Source organism: Podarcis pityusensis, assembly GCF_964106645.2.
Source record: "Podarcis pityusensis genome assembly, chromosome: 10".
NCBI lineage: Eukaryota > Metazoa > Chordata > Lepidosauria > Squamata > Lacertidae > Podarcis > Podarcis pityusensis.
This window is the reverse complement of record NC_138035.1, coordinates 38640916-38660420: the sequence shown is the minus strand read 5'-3', so window position 1 is coordinate 38660420 and position 19505 is coordinate 38640916. Positions and strand designations below refer to the sequence as shown.

Sequence of the window (19505 nt, the reverse complement as noted above, 5' to 3'; positions counted from 1 at the left end):
TTTTTTGCACTGCTCTGTTGCATGCAAGGTGAAAAACACACACTCTACCTCTTATTTAAGAACAGACTAGATACGTAATATGGGAGTTCATTAAGAACTAGATCTTCACAGTGATATATGCTTAAGGAGTAGCTATTATAGAAATAAATATCAGTATATCTGACTGGATTGTTTGGGAGGAAGCTTATGCATTTTACTCGACAGTCCAATAGTTTATTAAATCACAAAACCAGATGACGATAATTGAATTGAATTTTGTTCAAGCAAAATAAATACAAATAGCCAGTTTGTAATCATTTATTATTACTCCTACCATATTACTTCTTTTGTAGCCATTTGGTTCTAGTCCTTTGATATTACTTTCTTTTTTCACACATTTGAAGTGTCAAAACCAACCATATCTTTATTATAGTGCCATCTAAATTCATGACACCTTACAAAGAATGAGACAGCAGGTCTCTATCTTCAAGGCATATACAATCATACCTTGGTTTTCAAACAGCCTAGTTCTCAAACATTTTGGCTCCCGAACAATCAAAACTTGGAAATGAGTGTTCCGGTTTTTTAATGTTCTTTTGGAAGCCGAACATCCGACGGGGCTTCCGTGGCTTCTGATTGGCTGCAGCTGCTTCCTGCAGCCATTCAGAAGCTGCGCTTTGGTTTTCAAATGTTTGGAAGTCAAATAGAATTCCGGAACAGATTCCATTCGACTTCCAAGGTATGACTGTGTGTGTGTGTGTGTGTGTGTGCGCGCGCGCGCCATGTGACTATGAAAGAAAGCAATTACTATATACGTTTTATGTATTCCATCCCAGCAACCCTATCAAACCTACTGGAATCAGCAATGGAAGCAAGGCTTGGTGGGCTGCACCCTAAGCAGGTTAGGCTTTTAGTTGATGTCTGGCTTTTGTACAATGTTACCCAGGGATGGGACACGCCAGTTTCTGAAGTATAACACAGAGTTTTCAATTAAAGTTCATATTCCCTTGATTGATACAGAGTTCAGAAAAGTGCCTGGATATACAGAATAATAAAATGTTAGTAATAATTTCAATTTATAAAAAAGAAGTGATAAAAACTACTCTCTTAAGGTTAGGCGTTTTAATATGTTCAATTTATTGTTCGACAGACCGATCCTATGATTCAAGAAAAGACCAAGCCTAAGGATCTTTCTACTAGCTTTACACTACAAAGATTGTTTGGCGCAGATCAAACAATCACATCACAGCAGTTACACACAGTGAAGTTTGTATTGCTTTGGGGAAGGGGAAGAGAGAGAACATGACCAACTCTTAAATTGTGCACTGCTTTCTATTCACCTTCATAAGCCACAGAAGCTCAAAGTCTGGCACAAATGTACCCTGCCTAATTCTATAAAACAGGGAATGGATAAGTACTCAAGGAAAGCTTCCCAGGGAGACAGAAGTAGAAGTCGCTTCATATATTCTTGCAGCTTAAGCCCTAGGAATGAGCTGTAAATCTGTGGCAATGCAGGGACCCCCACAAACCACAAGCGGCAAGGCTAACAGGATTACCAGCTCCCTTAATGAAACCGACATTTTCACAGCTCACTTCGTTATTATTACTAATTTAGCATAAAGCTGGTCAAGCTTTTGGAGGGCACCAGGTCATTTTAGAACAAAACAAAAAACAAAAAAAAACCTCATTGACTTGATTTTATGATAACATATGCAAGGGAAATAAACTCAGCTCCCCAGTTGCTGCCTTTGCAGCTGTGGTTGGGGAAGACGGTTTTATTTATTTATTTGCTGAGGTTGACAGCTGTGCTATATTTAGCACAACTACAATGGCATTAAATAGCAGCTGCTTTTCAGCCATGGTCTATCGGAATAGTAAGTGGGTCTATATGGTCTGTTTGACAGATCTGGGTTTGGGGTGCGAAATATGGAAAGCCCCATGAGTGTTGTGCTTCAGATTGCAAATGGTCTTAAAGGAAGCTTCCTGAATAGCTCATAAATCAATGGTTGTTATCGCTTAGCATTTTTAACACAGGGGGAAAAAATCTAGCCTATTACAGGTGTGCGCAAGGGCTGCAGATGCGCACAACAGGAAATGCCAATATTCACTAGTTCTGTGAGCTTGATTAACCTGTCCCATCCTCTTCAGTGTCAAGCTATGCCCCAAATGTGAGACGCTGGAGAGAACAAGGCATTTTCTACCCCATTGAAGAAATGTGCTCTATTAGACCAATATGTAGGTATTGGTTGCATATAATCACTTGCATAAAATTATACTTCTGTGTAGATATGAATGTTAAAACATTGCATTTTTATATTAAGCCAATGTTTTCCATGACCTTTTCATATGCTAAATTTAATTTACATTTAAGAATGCAAGCTGAATTTTCATCTATCAGCAAAGCAGGTTGAGTTTAAAAAGAAAAAAGGGGGAAAAGAGGGCACCACCAGAGACTAAAATCATCAGGCTCTGGGCTCCCAAAGGTGAGAAATTCCCTGACAGGAAGTCAACTCTAAATATAAATGCTTCAGGAAGGCGAACATACAAGTGCCTTCATAAACTACAAAAATTCTTGTGAAGACCAGAGGCGCCAAAAATAACAATATGATCTCTTCAGAGAGGGGTAAAGAAATGTCATAAAGGCTGGTTTTCAGTGTCCCTGCAAACAGCTGTTGCAGGCAGCTCTTAAAATGAGAAGGACAAATAACTCAAAACCGCTGAAACATTCCCACTATTTGCTATCAAAATAAAAATGAGCCAAGTTTTATTTGCAGCAAGTTTTTTCAGACCTTATAGTGAGGCCTTTTGGCAAAGGTGCAGAGCAACCTATCTCTTTCCTGGTGTGGAGTTCTAGCACCTTCTCCAAAAACAGCTTAACAAGCTCTACCCCTCCTTCCTGCCTTCCCTATCTTGTCTTTGATGCACAAGAGGACATGCCACATGAATACACCATCTTTGTCAACTGGATTTTCAGTCTGAAATGGTGCAGAACTGATATATATGGAATCTACTCCAAGCTAAAAAGTTCACCAATGCTGACTGAACATTTCCTTTCCTTACAAAAATGATTAGTTGTGGTCCACTTGAAACACAGAGAATACTTAGGGAGCAATATCACACACTCTTAATAGTGAGCCATCTTGGCTGCAAGTCCTGAAAGACCTGCTCCCTGCCTTGCAGGCTTTCCCTCACCTGGCATGGGAGGGCAGCACCTGGACTGACTCCAGCTACAAAAGCTGAGTGTTGGACCTTCTCTTGTTAGCATAATGATTCCATGATTGCCGCATGCAAGCTTATATTCAGAATGGCTTTGTTCACAAGGAATAATAAACTTTTAAGCTTCTTCTTTTTTTCCTACCAGCAGTCTCGCCAGACTAATTTTCTGCACTCTGCTGCAATATATATATATATATATAGAGAGAGAGAGAGAGAGAGAGAGAGAGAGACACACCAAAATCCAGCAACAAGGAATGTTGAGTGTCAGCTGGAAAAGGTGGAGTTACTAACAATTCAAGTTCCTAACAATTCAGAGAAAGGTACTCTGAACAGAACACTACCACTGCGGGGTGCAGAGATGATATGCTGTAATATTTTGTTGTAGGTTGAAATAATATTTTGCATAGATAGGGATTTTGAATGGTCACACTGTTTTGCATCCAGTCACCCTGGTAAACCTTGCAATAGCTCTGTAAGACTGGGAACAACAATACTAACCTTATTGCAAATTGTGGGAGGACAAGATGGAGATGGGCAAACAATAAGGCACGAGGGGAAGGAAAACTCTAGATGTACATTACAAAAACATCGGGACTCTTTGATGGAAATGTGTCATGTGTGGGACTAAGCTCAGGAGGAACAAGTTCTGCTAGTCTGAAGAATAAGGGACAGTGAAGAGCACCGACTATCTCGGTGCCTGAGATATCACAGGTGATGTTTTCTAGATTGTACAAGCTTTCTTTGAGAAAAGCGATTTAAACATGTGTTTCTTTGAAGGCATAAATGTGCAAATAGCAGATGGCTCTTCAGAGGCCTGGGGAAGACAATAGTGTGTTGAGGAAATGAGCATCCACTACAGGGTCAGGAATGCATGGCATCTGGAGAGTGACAGCAAGGGAAAGGTCACCCTTCAGAAGCTAAATACTTTGTTAGCTTCTGCTTTGATGTAGGTCTGTCAAACCCCTGGTAACTTTTGAGCCAGAGGCAAGATTTGAATCCAGCACCTCACAGGCTCAGCTTGGTTTCTTTCCTGCTACACCATAAAAGATTGCAGTTTGTCTGAACCAGTTTTCAATTGTAATTACGGCCCTACTCTAGAACCACTGAATTTCTATGCCTTAGCTTTATCTTGACCCAGAATCTTACCACTCTCTCCCACATCCTTCATAACATCACTGTGTGTGTGTGTGTGTGTGTGTGTGTGTGTGTGAACCCTCTTAGATTCCAAGAGCCTTTTGTTCAAACAAGTGCATGTCTCTCATTTACCAAACACAGACTGCATGTCTTTCTTCAAAGCTGCATTCTTAACATAGGGACACAATCCAGCAAGAAAGTTTAAACTGCCATGCTGTTTTCAATGGATTGACTTCAGAGGAAAGCAGACATAGAATTGTTCTGTTAAAGTGCTCAGCTTTAGCTGGAACATGCACAAGGGGGAAATGCAACAGGTTTTTGCCCATGCCAGGATTTTTGTTAGGGGGGGTAGGCCTTTTGTTAGCGGGGGGGGGGGGCAAAACCTCAGTTTGCTATGTATTTTTATTGAATTTTATTGATGGGGGGGGAGCTGCCCCTCTCCCGCCCCCGGCTGCGCCCACGCTTGTAGGTCAAGACAACACACACATTCCTGTTTTGACTGTGCCCATTTTCAGGGGATGGGTGTTTTTGGTGGCATAATTTGCAACGACTGGGGGGGGATGGACATCCTGCTCCCCATCATGTATGTGACATTTATCCTTGGCTCAGCTATATCCTACTCATTTTTAAGTCATCTGAAGGCTGTGCACTCCCATATGCGGTGTGTAATGCACATATATCTAAGATTTCCAAAAGGAGAGCAGGCAGACAGACATACACATGGTTATTCTGCAATGGCAAGGTTATTTCCCATATCACCACTCATCTATATTATGTGTGGGTAAGTAGGGACGCGGGTGGTGCTGTGGTCTGAACCACAGAACCTAGGGCTTGCTGATCAGAAGGTCGGTGGTTTGAATCCCCGCGACGGGGTGAGCTCCCGTTGCTCGGTCCCTGCTCCTGCCAACCTGGCAGTTAGAAAGCACGTCAAAGTGCAAGTAGATAAATAGGTACCAGTCCGGCAGGAAGGTAAACAGTGTTTCCGTGCGCTGCTCTGGTTTGCCAGAAAGTGGCTTAGTCATGCTGGCCACTTTCTGGAAGCTGTACGCCAGCTCCCTCGGCCAACAAAGCGAGATGAGCGCCGCAACCCCAGAGTCGTTTGCGACTGGACCTAATGGTCAGGGGTCCCTTTACCTTTACCTAGGTAGGGTACTGTACTATTGTCACTGAAGAGGAAAGCATGGGCTGTTGTGCAGAGGCTCATGCTTTGATTCCCCCAGAAAAATGGGCCTTACAAATATTCCTAAAGAGTCAGCTATACAATTAGAGCAAGGGCAATGCTCCAGATTCAGATCCAGCACTACTTCTCTCTGACTTCCTTTGATTTCAATGGGGCACATCAAGATGGCTGATGGAAGCCTTCTGTGTCCTGTTTCAACTATTTGTGCTATAGGCATTGAATGCTTAAAAAAGAAATCGTTGACATTTAATGTTAAAAAAGTAAAATTGTTTGTAAAGGGTTCCGTGATTCGCAACAATATTTTCCACTTTGGAAAGCAGGCACAATTTGCTACCTAACCATACTTGATGGAATCTGAACAAGCTCGGCCAAAGATATGTGTGCCTACCACATTCAAGTTTAAAGCAGGGCAGTTACAGATTTACAGAACTGCTGATTGCCAGCTTCATTAGCCGCTGGTTATGCTTACGGAGTGGCAAAGGCATTGAGATCAGTAGTAAATCATCTTGTAGGTCAGCAGGAAGCTCATTATGGGCAGACAGTCCAAGTGACAGAAGCACTTTCTGAGAGTGCTAGAGTAGTAATTTCCTGTGTGAAAGGCCTGCCGCTGTTTCTGCATTCCTCAGGGTACAGCTCTCAGAGAATGTTGCTTTTCCACAGGAAGAGGAAGGAAGCAGTTGTTCGTGATGGCTGTGAGGAATTTTATATATGCCTCAGAATCAGCTGTGAGAATAATGGTCACAGCTTCGATTCCCAGAAAAATGGGGGAAATGAGAAGGTGTGAAGGAGAGAATTGGTGATGGAGGCAGGATGTCACAGTTCACAAGTAAAATACACTATGAAGGTACTATGGGAAAGGAATACAGAGTGAGCGTCCATGCCCAAATCCCACAGAACCTTTGAGGTGTTAATGCAGCGACAAATAAATCCCCCTTTCACACAAAGCGCTTGGTAAAGACTATTAATGAACAACACAGTGGTGCACATTTTCACTTAATTTCAGAACACATATTCTAGATCTCTAGGATCTATTGGTCACTATTATTTGTCTTTTCAAAGTGACACCTTTGGTCAAGAAAATACTCCCTAGCTGCAGTATACAAAGGGGAGGTCTCACCCAGAAGTGGAGCAGATCTTTACATACTTGTAGTTCACTGAACCAGAGTAGCCACCAACAGCTCTTGCCCTGGCATATTTGGCAACAGTCTCACAGGGCTGAATTAAAAACCCTAGTATGCAGCATTTTTTGGTGATGGTCTACAAAAATCACATAATAAGAAATCTGAGAATAATATACCCAAGGTTTGAAATATATAGTTGCTGAGGCATGGACATCGGAAGTCAAAGTATTTAGGAAGCAGCAACATCAAAACAGAAAGAGAGCCTTTGGGCATAAGGTAATCTGTAGCATTGGATACCCTTGTAATTTGGCTGTAATGAAATAAATAAGGCATGAGTACCAGATGCTGTGCAGGATTTGGAAGTCAACATATGTACAGCTTTTTAATTGCTCTGGATTAAAAAAAAGTATTAGAATCAATGTTTGGATTATATTTTAGTTTGTAATTCATCCTTGGAAAACTTACCAGTGAAACAGAAGGTGAGGTAATATCTATGACAGGAGGGTCAAGTGTTTGCATATCTGTGACGTCATAGCTGGGATCTATCTGTTGAAAATCAGAGTTGAAAATATTATGATTGTTTCATCTACAGAAAATGAACACAGGATGAAAGACCACATGTCAAGATAATATTCCCATTGTCAAACTATTAAATGTGTATCAAAATCACAGAATTGAAGAGTTGGAAGGGACCCCCTTTAATGTAGGAATCTCAACTAGTAATCTCAGTAGCAGCCAGTTACATACAGCACAATTTTCTTCTGTATGGCTTGGTTTCTGCCAAGGTAACTGGATTTCTCCTCAAGGTGTTTGGAGCAATTACTAGTTATAAGCCACATTCTTGCTTCTAAGATGAACCAGTGCTTTTAAAAATGGTAAGTAAAAAAATGTCTGTCAGAAGCCTTATCCACAAATGCAGAGTGCTAACAGCAGGACTCTCACCGTGACAAAGCATCCTAAAATCACACAAAGCACACTAAAATATATCTGAGACAGTCAAGAACAGATCAGTCACAATCAGTGACATGATGTTAAAATATCCCTCTGTCACATCAAAACCTTTAAAAAGCTTGCCGACATAAATTTTTAAACATCAACAATTATGTGCAGATGCACACCTCACTATCAGTGCAACGATCGGAAAGCCCCATTCTAACCTGACATTGTTTCAACTTCTTCCATGGATGAGACTTCAAGCAAGGCCTCACAAAGCCTAGAGGAATCTAGTGCAGTAGCTTCTGGATAACTGCCAAACAGGCTCCATGTGTTCCTGTCTTCATTTAACTTGTCAGGAGAGGGGCTAAGGCATTTGGTACCAACCGAAGCTTCCAAATTTTAGCAGCTTCTGGATCATAAAGCTATTTGAACTCTCTTTTCCAAGTCACCAGATTTAAAACAGTTTTACAAAACTGGTGTGTGCATGTGGGTGCAAAATAAAGAATGGCAGAAGGAAACTGAACAGTTTAGGAAATTGAGGCCCAGAGAACTTTTTATGGTAATCTCTTTCCTGTGGCTGTAAAATTAATCCATATCCTGGTCCTTCATCACATATATTGCCCAGGTAAGATTGAAACTATAGGACACAGTGTGACATTTCCAGTATTTAAAAACATATTCATTCTGAAAAAATATATATCTCATACTGGCTGTGCAAACTATTCTTAAATGTTAGTGCCATCTAGTGTCTGTTTGCCTTAGATGACAACTATTGATTAAAAAATTTTATGGAAAGCATATAGAGCAGGGGTCAGCAAACTTTTTCAGCGGGGGGGGGGGGGGTCCACTGTCCCTCAGACCTTGTGGGGGGCCAGGCTATATTTTTTTGGGGGGGGGAGAACGAATTCATATGCCCCAAAAATAACCCAGAGATGCATTTTAAATAAAAGGACACATTCTACTCATGTAAAAACACACTGATTCCCGGACGGTCCGCGGGCCAGATTTAGAAGGTGGTTGGGTCAGATCCGGCCCCTGGGCCTTAGTTTGCCTACCCATGATATAGAGCTATCCTATACTATACAGAATCTTGGATGATGATACAATGATAACATGACATGACCTATCAGCATTATTACTCAGCATCAAGAAGATGGCTGAGAGTATTATAAACCATCTACAGTTGGTAAATATAGAATAGCCATATTAAAAGGTGTTATTTTTCATTAATGGGAATACTTAATAAACCCAACAATTATGGTGACTGCCTTTTACTGTATGACACTGTTCCCTTCTTTTTGCATGTGTGCATGTATTTCTGTCCTTCTCTGTCTACACCTGTGCACAACTATTTATTTAGTTGATAAAGATATGTACTGATCTATTTGACTCCTAGTAAGTTAGCTTGGTCCCAGCTCCTGCCCACCTAGCAGTTCTAAAGCACGTCAAAGTGCAAGTAGATAAATAGGTACTGCTCCAGCAGGAAGGTAAACGGCATTTCTGTGCGCTGCTCTGGTTTGCCAGAAGCGGCTTAGTCATGCTGGTCACATGACCCGGAAGCTGTCTGCGGACAAACGCCGGCTCCCTCGTCCTATAGAGTGAGATGAGTGCACAACCCCAGAGTCATCCATGACTGGACCTAACAGTCAGGGATACCTTTACCTTTACCTGAGTTAGCAAAAACGTATAAGACAAGTACAAATACCTGCTGGAAATGTAAAGAAAAAGAAGGTACCATTTACCATATGTGGTGGTCGTGTAAAGTAATAAAAGCATTCTGGGAAATGATATATAATGAAATGAAAAAATGTCTAAAATAACTTTTATTTAAAGAAACCAGAAGCTTTTTTTTATTAGGAATTATAGGTACTGATATCCCAAAGGACCAGAAAAGACTTTGTCTGTATGCGACGACAGCTGTGCGGATGCTACTAGCCCAGAGATGGAAAGAAGACAAAGTCCCGACCAAAGAGGAATGGCAAACTAAGCTGGTGGACTACGCCGAAGTGGCAAAACCGACCAGAAAGCTCAGGAATCAAGAAGACAAAAACTTTAAGAAAGAATGGGGGAAAATGTAATATATCTAGGAGGCCACTGTAAGCAGATGAAAACATTAGCAGGATTTTAATAACACTTGTAATGTAACAATCACTGTGGACAATATGGGCAGATACAAAACATGGATCACGAAATAATATGAAGTTGAAAATGTTGACACTAAGACCCAAGGAGGGAATGGGGGGGAAGTCGGGTGATTCAGAGAAATCTCAAAATGTGGACATTCATTTGGTATTGTTATAACTTTATTTTTGTAAAACCAAATAAAAATTATTTTCAAAAGGAAAAAACCAGACTTGAACTGATGTACATTTCTGCATTAAAGGGAGGGGTGAATATTGGGGTCTGTGCTGGTACTGATTCAATGATTACAGATTTGAGTTCCCGGGTGAACACATTAATTCTTTACTGATTTGATAACAAGCTAGTTTTTGTTGGGCTTATTTAGGAACATGGGGAAATGTACCATATAAAACCTCAGGGTCTGCAAAAGAGTAGATTGAGAGGGAACGGAATGGAATAGCCTGGAAGAGAGACTGGTTGGCTGACATTCCAGGAAGCAATATTTTGCTGCAGGTCTCACTTGCAGGCAACTACTTGCTAACTTGTAAATAGTTAGAGGTTAGAAGCCATAATGTTTACCTCAACAGATTGTGGTTTTGCATCATGGCGATGAGGTGATCGAGGGTAAATATCAAGAAGGTGAGGGGGTTCATCCCCATGTAATTTTCGCATGTGATTTTTAAGAACTTTCTTGTATTCAAATGCATCAAAGTTTGTTTTCCAGAACAATACCTGTAAAAAGTCATAAATAAAAATATTGACTGATGTTTAACTCACACTTACTGTTTTGGTTTTGTGGTCCTTGCATTTGGCACGAGGACACAGGAGAGATACTGCGAAATACTTTGCCTCTCTTAGGCAGGGAGGCATCTCAAGGCAAGACCTCGCAGATGCACAAACAAAGGGGCAGGGGCTCAAATTATAATAACGTCAGTAAGACTGTTAAGAAAGTATTAATAAAACACGGTAAACTCTTAATTGTTTAAAGCATCTAATAAAATCATGTTTCACGTTAAGAAATCAAAATCGTTAACAAACCTGTGCATCCACACCACCAGAGACAAATGTTTCTCCACCTTTTGAAAAGGCTACAGAGAGAACAGGTCCCTAGTCAAAAAGAAGAAAAGAAGCCAGATTAAAAATAAAATTAAGAGACTTCATAGTGTTTATAATTTTAATATATTTTCCTGCTCCCCTCCATAAGAATGCCTATCCTTTTCTTGCCTATCATCTTTCCTATTCCTGTATACGAGTGTCTCTGCCCCCATCATTCAGCCCAGACACTGAGGTCTAGTGCTGAGGGCCTTCTGGCCCTCACAGAAATAAGTGGAAGGACAGAGAACCAGGCAGAGGGCCTTCTCAGCAGTTGTGTCCACACTGTGGGACACCCTCCCATCAGATGTCAAAGAGATAAACAACTATATGACTTTTAGAAGACATCTGAAGGGAAGCTTTAAACGTTTCTGAGGTTGATGTCTCATTTCAACTTGTCAACTCAAAGCAAAAAGGAAAAGGAAAAGGAAAAAAAAGGAATTTTTGATTAATGTTGCCTGTGTCACAGGCAGAAATTACATTTAAGCCCCTCTCCTCTTCTACAATGCAGTTTATATTGAGACCATAACATTGTTAGCCATTCATTAGCATGGCCTTTTGCTCCCTTTGAAACAAAAATATAAAACACGTATGATGTTCATTACCCTCTCCCCTGTGAAGTCCTACTGAGCTTCATTCTAAGCTCTAGGCCAGTTTCAAAAGATATACAGAACTGAGCAAGACTGCATACAAATTGGAAGCTCAGATAAACACATTGGTAACACCCAGCTTCACTTTTTCTATCCCTTCAACTCTGTTTAGGCTGTCTCAGGACTCAGCTAAGCAGATACCACTCCAAATTGCACAGTGGCTGCATCCCTGTGATAGCGGCTCATCTCTCAAGTCCTGTGTGAACTAATGCAGTCATGGCTGGCTGTGACAGGTAGTATAAAAAAACTACAGGGCACCAGGTTGGTGAAATCCAGGCCACTAAGTAGGATAGAAATTTAATAAATGATTAAGCCCAGGTTCTGATTCCCAGCAGAAGCGAAGTGCCTGCAGAATCAGCAACCTGCATTAGCACACTGCTCATTCGAATTAAACCAAACTTTATCTTCCCTTTGGCTTCACTTGATGTGTGAACCAGGCCTGTGTAACTCAGTTCAGTTCTCTTAGCCTTAAATCAGTGTAGGAAATCTGTTTTATTGTAACATGTGAAGTAAAACAGCCGAAGATACACCTACTGAACATTTTGTGTTTGCTAAGTTTGCTGAATGGTTGTATTCACAGCCCAAGCACATACATTGCCACACTTTTCACATTCCAGTAACTCTGTGTTTCCGCTCGAAACAATTATGTCTTTCAAGAAAACAGCAATGTATGAGGGGGTCCTTAGAAGCCCAAACAAGCAAGAGGGTAGAAGAGAGAACAACATGTTACCTCATGCCCATGAAGCGTATACAAGAGCCTTCCTCCTAAAAGATCCAAAATCTTAACAGTACTGTCGCTGGAAGCTGTGAGGAGATAGTTGCCAGAAGGATGGAAAGACGTGCAGTTCACGCCGGCTCTGTGAACTGATTTAAATAAAAAAGAATTCAGATTTTGATGGCAAAGAAAGGAGCCAATATCTGCACCGCAATCCACAGCATGCTTACTGAGAATTGTTTTCAAAGGCACTTACTCCCAGATACATGTTCATAAGAGTGCAGCTGAAAACTGATTCATCAATATAAATGAAGTTCATTCTCTAATGAACAACACCTTTTGTTTTAATTCTGCAGTAATCATTAAAATATTTTCTACCTATCCCTGCCTCAAACCTGACTTATAGCCACTCTATTATCCCTAAACCAGGCATTGCCAAACTTGGCCCTCCAGCTGTTTTGGGACTACAATTCCCATCATACCTAGCTAACAGGACTAGTGGTCAGGAATGATGGGAATTGCAGTCCCAAAAACAGCTGGAGGGCCAAGTTTGGCCATGCCAGCCCTAAACTGTGCCTATAGTTCCCCCTCAGCTGCTTCTCCTTTGTGTTGCATTGTGGTTAGGACTACTTCATTCTATTGAGCAAAACCCAGCAACCCTGTGTTCTTCTGCAGAATTGAACATAAAGTTGTTAACAGATGCACTTAACAGTGCCGCTTAAGATGGAGGCATGTGATCATCAACTGAGGCCCTCCTCTGCGAGAGGTCGGCAACACAAGAACAGGGGCTTTTCTACAGTGGCTCCCTGCTTGTGGAATGCTCTGGCTTGCGTGGCACCTTTGTTACATATATTTAGGAAAAAGCATTCCTCTTCTCCTAGGCCCTTGGATACCTAAACATCCCATGGCCTTTTAAACTGTTTGTGTCATGAAGGGGGGCGGTATTGTTTTGTTTGTTACTATGTTTTGCATTTTTGTGTTTTTAAATTGTAAACCTCCCTGCAATCCTTGGATGAAGGGCAGTATATAATAATAATACAGTGGTGCCTCGCAAGACGAAATTAATCTGTTCCGTGAGTCTCTTCGTCTTGCGGTTTTTTCGTCTTGCGAAGCACGGCTATTAGCGGCTTAGCGGCTATTAACGGCTTAGCGGCTTTAAGAAAAAGGAAACAAACTCGCAAGAACTCGCAAGACGTTTCGTCTTGCGAAGCAAGCCCATAGGGAAATTCATCTTGCTGAACGACTCAAAAAACGCAAAACCCTTTCGTCTAGCGAGTTTTTCGTCTTGCGAGGCATTCGTCTTGCGGGGCACCACTGTAATAATAATAATAATTAGAGCTTTGTGACTCACAAATCCAAAATATTCAAGAGGTAGGCTGGGAACAGAAGGCACAGAGTTATCTAGTCCTTGGGCATGGCTTTCAAAGAAGATGCTGCCTTGCTTGCTGTACTCCAGGGCAGGGATAATCAATGTGGTGCTCTCCTGATGCTATTGGACCACAAATCCTATCATTCATGTTCACTGGCTATACTGGCTAAGACTGATGGGAACTGGAGTCTGTCAACATCTGGAGGGGAAAATGTTGCTTACTGTTCTAGGGTAAAAGTCCAGCTCTTATAGCTGAATCCCTGAACCAGCTGTCTAGAAACGATTTTTAAGAAGGCTGGTTAAATGAATGATTTGGAAAACCACCCATTTTCAAGGGGTTTCAAACCATGTGTAAGGGATCTGACATGGCTGTACTTTCGGATTCTCCTGCCCTGGTTTTAACTGAAGGAGCCTGTAGACCAGAGGCGAGGAACTTTTTGGGTTCCATGGGAAGTATCCATATTAGATCTAGCCTTGTGGACCCACCTGTCAATCACCTGACATCCCAATGCCATCAGGTGATTAGGACCTTTGAAGCATCAAAGTTGAGACTTCAAAGCACCACATAGAGCTTGCAAAGAGACCTGCTCAGTGCTTTAAAGTGCCTGAGGCTTCAGCTTTCTGCAAGCACTGGTTATGCAAAAGAGATCCAGACAGCTCCAACTCTGCTACCCATCCGCTGGTGGTGGAGCTGACATCAGCTGTGTGAGCCAATCCTATAGGCTTTGGCTCTGCTGCAGGTAGTACACAATGAAATGTATTGTATAACATGAGTAAACAAGAGCTTTTGGCTTCTGAAAGAAATGAATCTCCACACACTAACAGAGAATGATTACTGGGTTAGGGATGGGTCTTTGGGTACAGAGAATCTGAACCCCCTTCAACAACCAAATGCAAGAAAAGCAGAGCATAGAAACACAAGCTGATTTTATTTTTCTCTCCTAGGTCAAGCTCAAAGTATCTACCTTATTGAAAAATCATAGAATCATAGAGTTGGAAGAGACCACAAGGGCCATCGAGTCCAACCCCCTGCCAAGCAGGAAACACCATCAGAGCACTCCTGACATATGGTTGTCAAGCCTCTGCTTAAAGACCTCCAAAGAAGGAGACTCCACCACACTCCTTGGCAGCAAATTCCACTGTCAAACAGCTCTTACTGTCAGGAAGTTCTTCCTAATGTTTAGGTGGAAGATACTTGTGATTTTATCTACACTACTGTGCTGCCATCCTGTGGCTTAAAGTAGCAAGAACACTTAGTTCTTATTGAGGGAAAGCAGATGGATTCTTTTAAAGCCTTGATCAAGAGTCCCAGGGGTCAGCAAACTTTTTCAGCAGGGGGCTGGTCCACTGTCCCTCAAACCTTGTGGGGGGCAGGACTATTTTTTTGGGGGGGGGAATGAACAAATTCCTATGCCGCACAAATTCCCCCGCTTGGCAGGGGGTTGGACTCGATGGCCCTTGTGGTCTCTTCCAACTCTATGATTCTATGATTCTAAGATGCATTTTAAATAAAAGGACACATTCTACTCATGTAAAAACATGCTGATTCCCGGACCGTCTGCGAGCCAGATTTAGAAGGCATTTGGGCCGGATCCGGCCCCCAGGCCTTAGTTTGCCTACCCATGATCAAGAATAAGGGCTCATCCAGACTTCTGCTTGTCCTGCCACTTTTGCCTGGGAAACTCTGGTCTTTAGCACAGAATTGGAGCAAACATCAATCGGGTTTTCTGCAAGCTGGTATTTGCTCTGATTTAGCGCAAAAGAGCAAGTTTTCTAGGGGGAAACGGCAGGACAAGCAGAAAACAACTCTGACCCATGCTTTCTAGGTGCAGTATTGAGGAAATGTGGTTGAGCCCTGAAGTTTAAGAAAGAATATGTTGGTCAAAAAGGAATGTTTCATTAAACAAACAGCAATATCCAGACTATTAAACTATAAGAAGAATATATAGCAACTGTAACTAATTTTACAAAGGCATGTTACTACTTGGCTACACGTTTTAATTTTTGTTTTTCTTATTTACAATGCAGGACCGTATGAGAAAAATTGAGTGTATTTTTATATTTATATCTTGCCATTCCTCCAAGATGAGGGATCCACAAATTCACAAAACACATTGGGTAGCCCTCCCTGTTGTGGCATGTTTGGCAAGCTCCTGTCCTTCCCCTGAACTTCAATCTGAGGATTGAAGGAGCGGAGAAGGAGAGGTTCTCCCTATGGTTGAACCCTACATTGGAGGCACTCCAAGTTACAGCACAGTGTATCACAGACAAGCCCCCACCTTTCTCCTGCTCTTGGAGCTAGGAAGGGGTGTGTGGGATTTTTCCTACGTATGGACCGTGCTTCTCTAAAGCTCAGGGTAGCATCAGAGGGAGCTGGGGGAAGGGCATGGTTGTGTCTGCAAGTTTTTGCTAGCTACCAAGACCAGCCAAAAATCTGGGGACCACTGACACTAGAAGCATACAATGGGTTATCCTATAAAGTAAAATAGGGCTGAGAGGTTGCAGATTTTACATGGCCACAGAATGAGCTTAAGAAGTGAGCTGGGATATTAATTCCAGCCATTGTGGTCCTCTATGGTTTATCATTGCAACAGAGTTGCCATCTTTTCAGATTTACACACTCAGTGCTTTGGGGGTCATCATCTACTATGGCCCTAAAGTGGAAATTGTGTCAGCATTTTGACCTTGCTAAATGTGAATTTACTAGGATGGTACACTGGGCAGTCTACAGATTGAACAATATGTTTCTCAAGAAGATTTAGTGGGCAAGAAAAGCCCATACTGATTCAAGGGCAGTGTTGACACCAAATAAAACCAAAGCAACAGCATAAATGGAACATAAGGGAACATACTTTTAAAATGGCTCATGCAATTTATATAATTACATGTTGCTATATTAGCCATATGCTTATCAAAAAGTCCTCTTTTAAAATATTAGTTTTGCATTAATGTATGCTTCCAGATGCTCAGAATGCCAGATTTAAATTCCTTCTGAAATATTTAGGCCAAGTCTGTAACATAGGCTTGCTTTATTATCCCCAAGTAAAAGATAAGAGACAAAGGCTTGGCCAGTGAAGTTAGCAGCAGAGATATGATTGTAACTGGAAACTTTCTGGGACACAGCCGGCACTCTTAGATACTAAGACCTCTACTAGCTTTTAGAGAAATTACGAAAGGAAGAGGTTTAGTAACCTTTTACCTCGGTGCTGCTGCAATAATTTGTTTATTCGAATGTCCCAGATCTTCACTGAATGATCGGAGCCTGCGCAAGCTATACACGTACCATCAGGACTGAAGTCCACATAGTTGGCAAATCTACAAGGAAACATTAAAAATAACAATTTGTCATTTGTTAAAGAACAATGCCATCCACTTGGCTTACTTTATTGGCCCATGTTTTTAATGAGTTTTCCATCACATCTTAAGGACTCAGAGCCATGCTATCTGCCCTCACTATTGTCATGTAAGGTAGACCACACTGAGATACGTTTATTTATTTCATAGTACTTATATTATGATTGTAAAACAAAAAAAACCCTCAAAGCAGTTTCCATAAAAAATAAAATGAAGTTGTTAGCAGAAGCTATCTTACTGAGCAGGATTTGAACCTAGATACTCCTTGCCAAGATACAATACTTTCTCTTGACAGCCATGCTGGGGTCACTTGCATGCCAGAAAGTCCCTCTTTTCACAGCAGTGATGGGATGTTGCTTCCCTGACTTTCTGGCCTGCTTAAACTCCTATCTCCTGCTTCCCAAACTCATGTCCCACTGAGTGAGCCCCTGGAGACTACTACTGTCAGTGTTTTTCTGTGGCTGCCTTTGTCATATTTCCTACCCCTTTCTCTTGGTTGCCTGGCCAAAGAGTCTGAATCTAGATGCCACCCCAGGATGGCTGTGTGCACTCTCAGCTTGCCTCCTGTTCAGGGAGTAATGTCCTCTCCTTTCTGTCTTTGTGCACTAGGTTGCATGCAAACACAGTTTTGGGGCTCGAGGAAATTTGAACTCCTACCTAGGAAGTGGCAGAAGAGGAATGGTTGATACTGGCTGTATCAGTGGGGCTGATGGTTAGGGGCACTGTGCACACCTAGGCTGGGCTCATCGTTGTGAGTTTATTGACTCCCTCCATCTATGGGGTGGCATGTGCATGTTGTCACCAAGAGTTCCTGACTGGTGAGCATCATGCTACGCTAAGTAGACTCTGCATGCCTCTTTAAGAAATCCTACTGCTGCCGCAGAGATTTTCTTCTCCATCACAGAGGCACAAACACAGATTGCATTTCCTGCACTTCACTTCCATCCACAAGGACAAGGCTAAAGTCTGTTTAGTCTTGCCCAATGGAAAATGGCCCTGATTCTAACCACTCCTTTCTGCCCACCTCTTAAGGTGCCTTGAATTTCACAAATATGTGAAACATACACTTTTGATCCCCTGCCATCTTTCCAATGGCTGAGCTCCTCAAGCTGTCAATCATTCACCTCCCAAGTCCCACAACAAAAGTGGAACAGTTTTGGCAATGTTTTTGCTTTCACTGTTGAAAACCCAAGCGATCTCCACCATGTAAGAGAATTTAGCTTGTGCAGTTTACGCTAGCTTAACGATACTTGGTGTTTCATTTAGGCCTGTACTCTGCTTATTTCTTTCCTAAGCTTTTTATTTTTAAAACAAACTCTAATTAGGAAAACTAGGGATTGGCTTACTACTTGGCGTCATCCAAATTATTATGTGTTCCATATCTAAACAGCGTACCTTCCAGGAAAGAGAAGTAGTAAAGGAAGGTATCTAAACACAGCAGACTGGATTGTACTAGGTTTACGTTATCTGTGAGACCAAGGGCTTTTCATTATAGCCAGAACATGGCTATAGAGCAGAATGGAAAACTAAAGCACACCAGAAGCACATCTAATACGTTACAGCACAGTAGATTACTCCGAAGAGCCTTAAAATACAGTGACAAACATCGTTACAAACCCTCTTCGGGCCTTGTCTCTGAGTTTGGAAGATGGGTCGTGGAGACAGTGCAAATGGCGCTGCACCTCCAACACTTTGCTTTTCACAACAACTGAAGAGGCCTCTAGCAGATCTGCAAGTGTCACTACAACACTGCCACATTTCCTTCCATATATGAAGACTGCTTACCCTTCATGATCTATTATGTCATCAACACAGGTTTTGTTTCTTAAATCCCAGATTTTAACAGTTTTATCATCGCTGCAAGAAACTATTAATCTTCCATCTGGTGAGTATCTAGAAAGGAAAGAAATATACCGCAGCTTTAAAAACGCCGATATCTAGCATCTAAATCAATTGCCGCTTGCAAAGTTAGTGACCATTTTATCCTGAATTGAACAGACATGTGAAGCTGTTTTAAAAAGACAAAAAAAAGTTACTGCTTTTCAGAAACCAAGAAGGCAAAGCATGCAAACACTCACTTGGCACAGCGCACCCAGTGTGTGTGCTGGAATAAGGTAAACAAAAGACGTTGGCTGTAAACACTCCAGACTTTTACAGACTTGTCGTTGGATGCAGTAGCTAGAAATTGACTGTCGTACGAGAAGTTCACACTACGGACTGCTGATGTATGGCCTTTTAATGGTGTGGATTCACCGTGACTGTATATAAAATATGTTGCACATGCATTAGTCCCACAACCGCATAACAGATTAATCCAATTTCCCCGCCCCTCAACCCAAATCAAACCTAGCTTGTATCCTCAAAGAGACAGCTTCCCTTGCTTCTTTGTCCCCGTGCGAAACCCAAAACCTTTTACATAAAGTACAGAAGATGAGAGCAGAGCTGGGGGACTCAAGGGCCAAATCGAGTCCTCCAGAACTTTCTGTCTAGCCCTTGGGACTCTTAGGCCACAGCCGGTCCTTTGCCTGCCCTGCTCAACAGCCTCTTTGGCTGCTTTTGCCTGGCTGGAATGTGTCTGCAAACTGTCATAATGCATTTTGCTTGCCTCAATGGAGATGTGTGTGAGGTGGAATATAGA

The 19505-nt window shown here is 41.9% G+C and overlaps 1 protein-coding gene across 5 annotated transcripts in view; it reads right to left on the bottom strand.

Annotated features, from left to right (window-relative positions):
- The window catches only part of POC1B (POC1 centriolar protein B), a 34031-nt gene that overhangs the window by 3698 nt on the left and 10828 nt on the right, over positions 1 to 19505 (bottom strand). For 4 of the 5 annotated variants that reach the window (XM_080971486.1, XM_080971487.1, XM_080971488.1 and 1 more), the window contains 7 exons: positions 18946 to 19125; positions 18653 to 18760; positions 16713 to 16828; positions 12160 to 12293; positions 10726 to 10794; positions 10267 to 10419; positions 7096 to 7176 (listed from right to left, as the gene is read on the bottom strand). In XM_080971486.1, coding sequence (XP_080827612.1) covers positions 7096 to 7176; positions 10267 to 10419; positions 10726 to 10794; positions 12160 to 12293; positions 16713 to 16828; positions 18653 to 18760; positions 18946 to 19125 — 841 coding nt within the window. Of the gene's footprint in view, positions 1 to 6607; positions 6767 to 7095; positions 7177 to 10266; positions 10420 to 10725; positions 10795 to 12159; positions 12294 to 16712; positions 16829 to 18652; positions 18761 to 18945; positions 19126 to 19505 lie in introns of those variants that run through there. The other variant, XM_080971489.1, reaches the window with a different exon arrangement.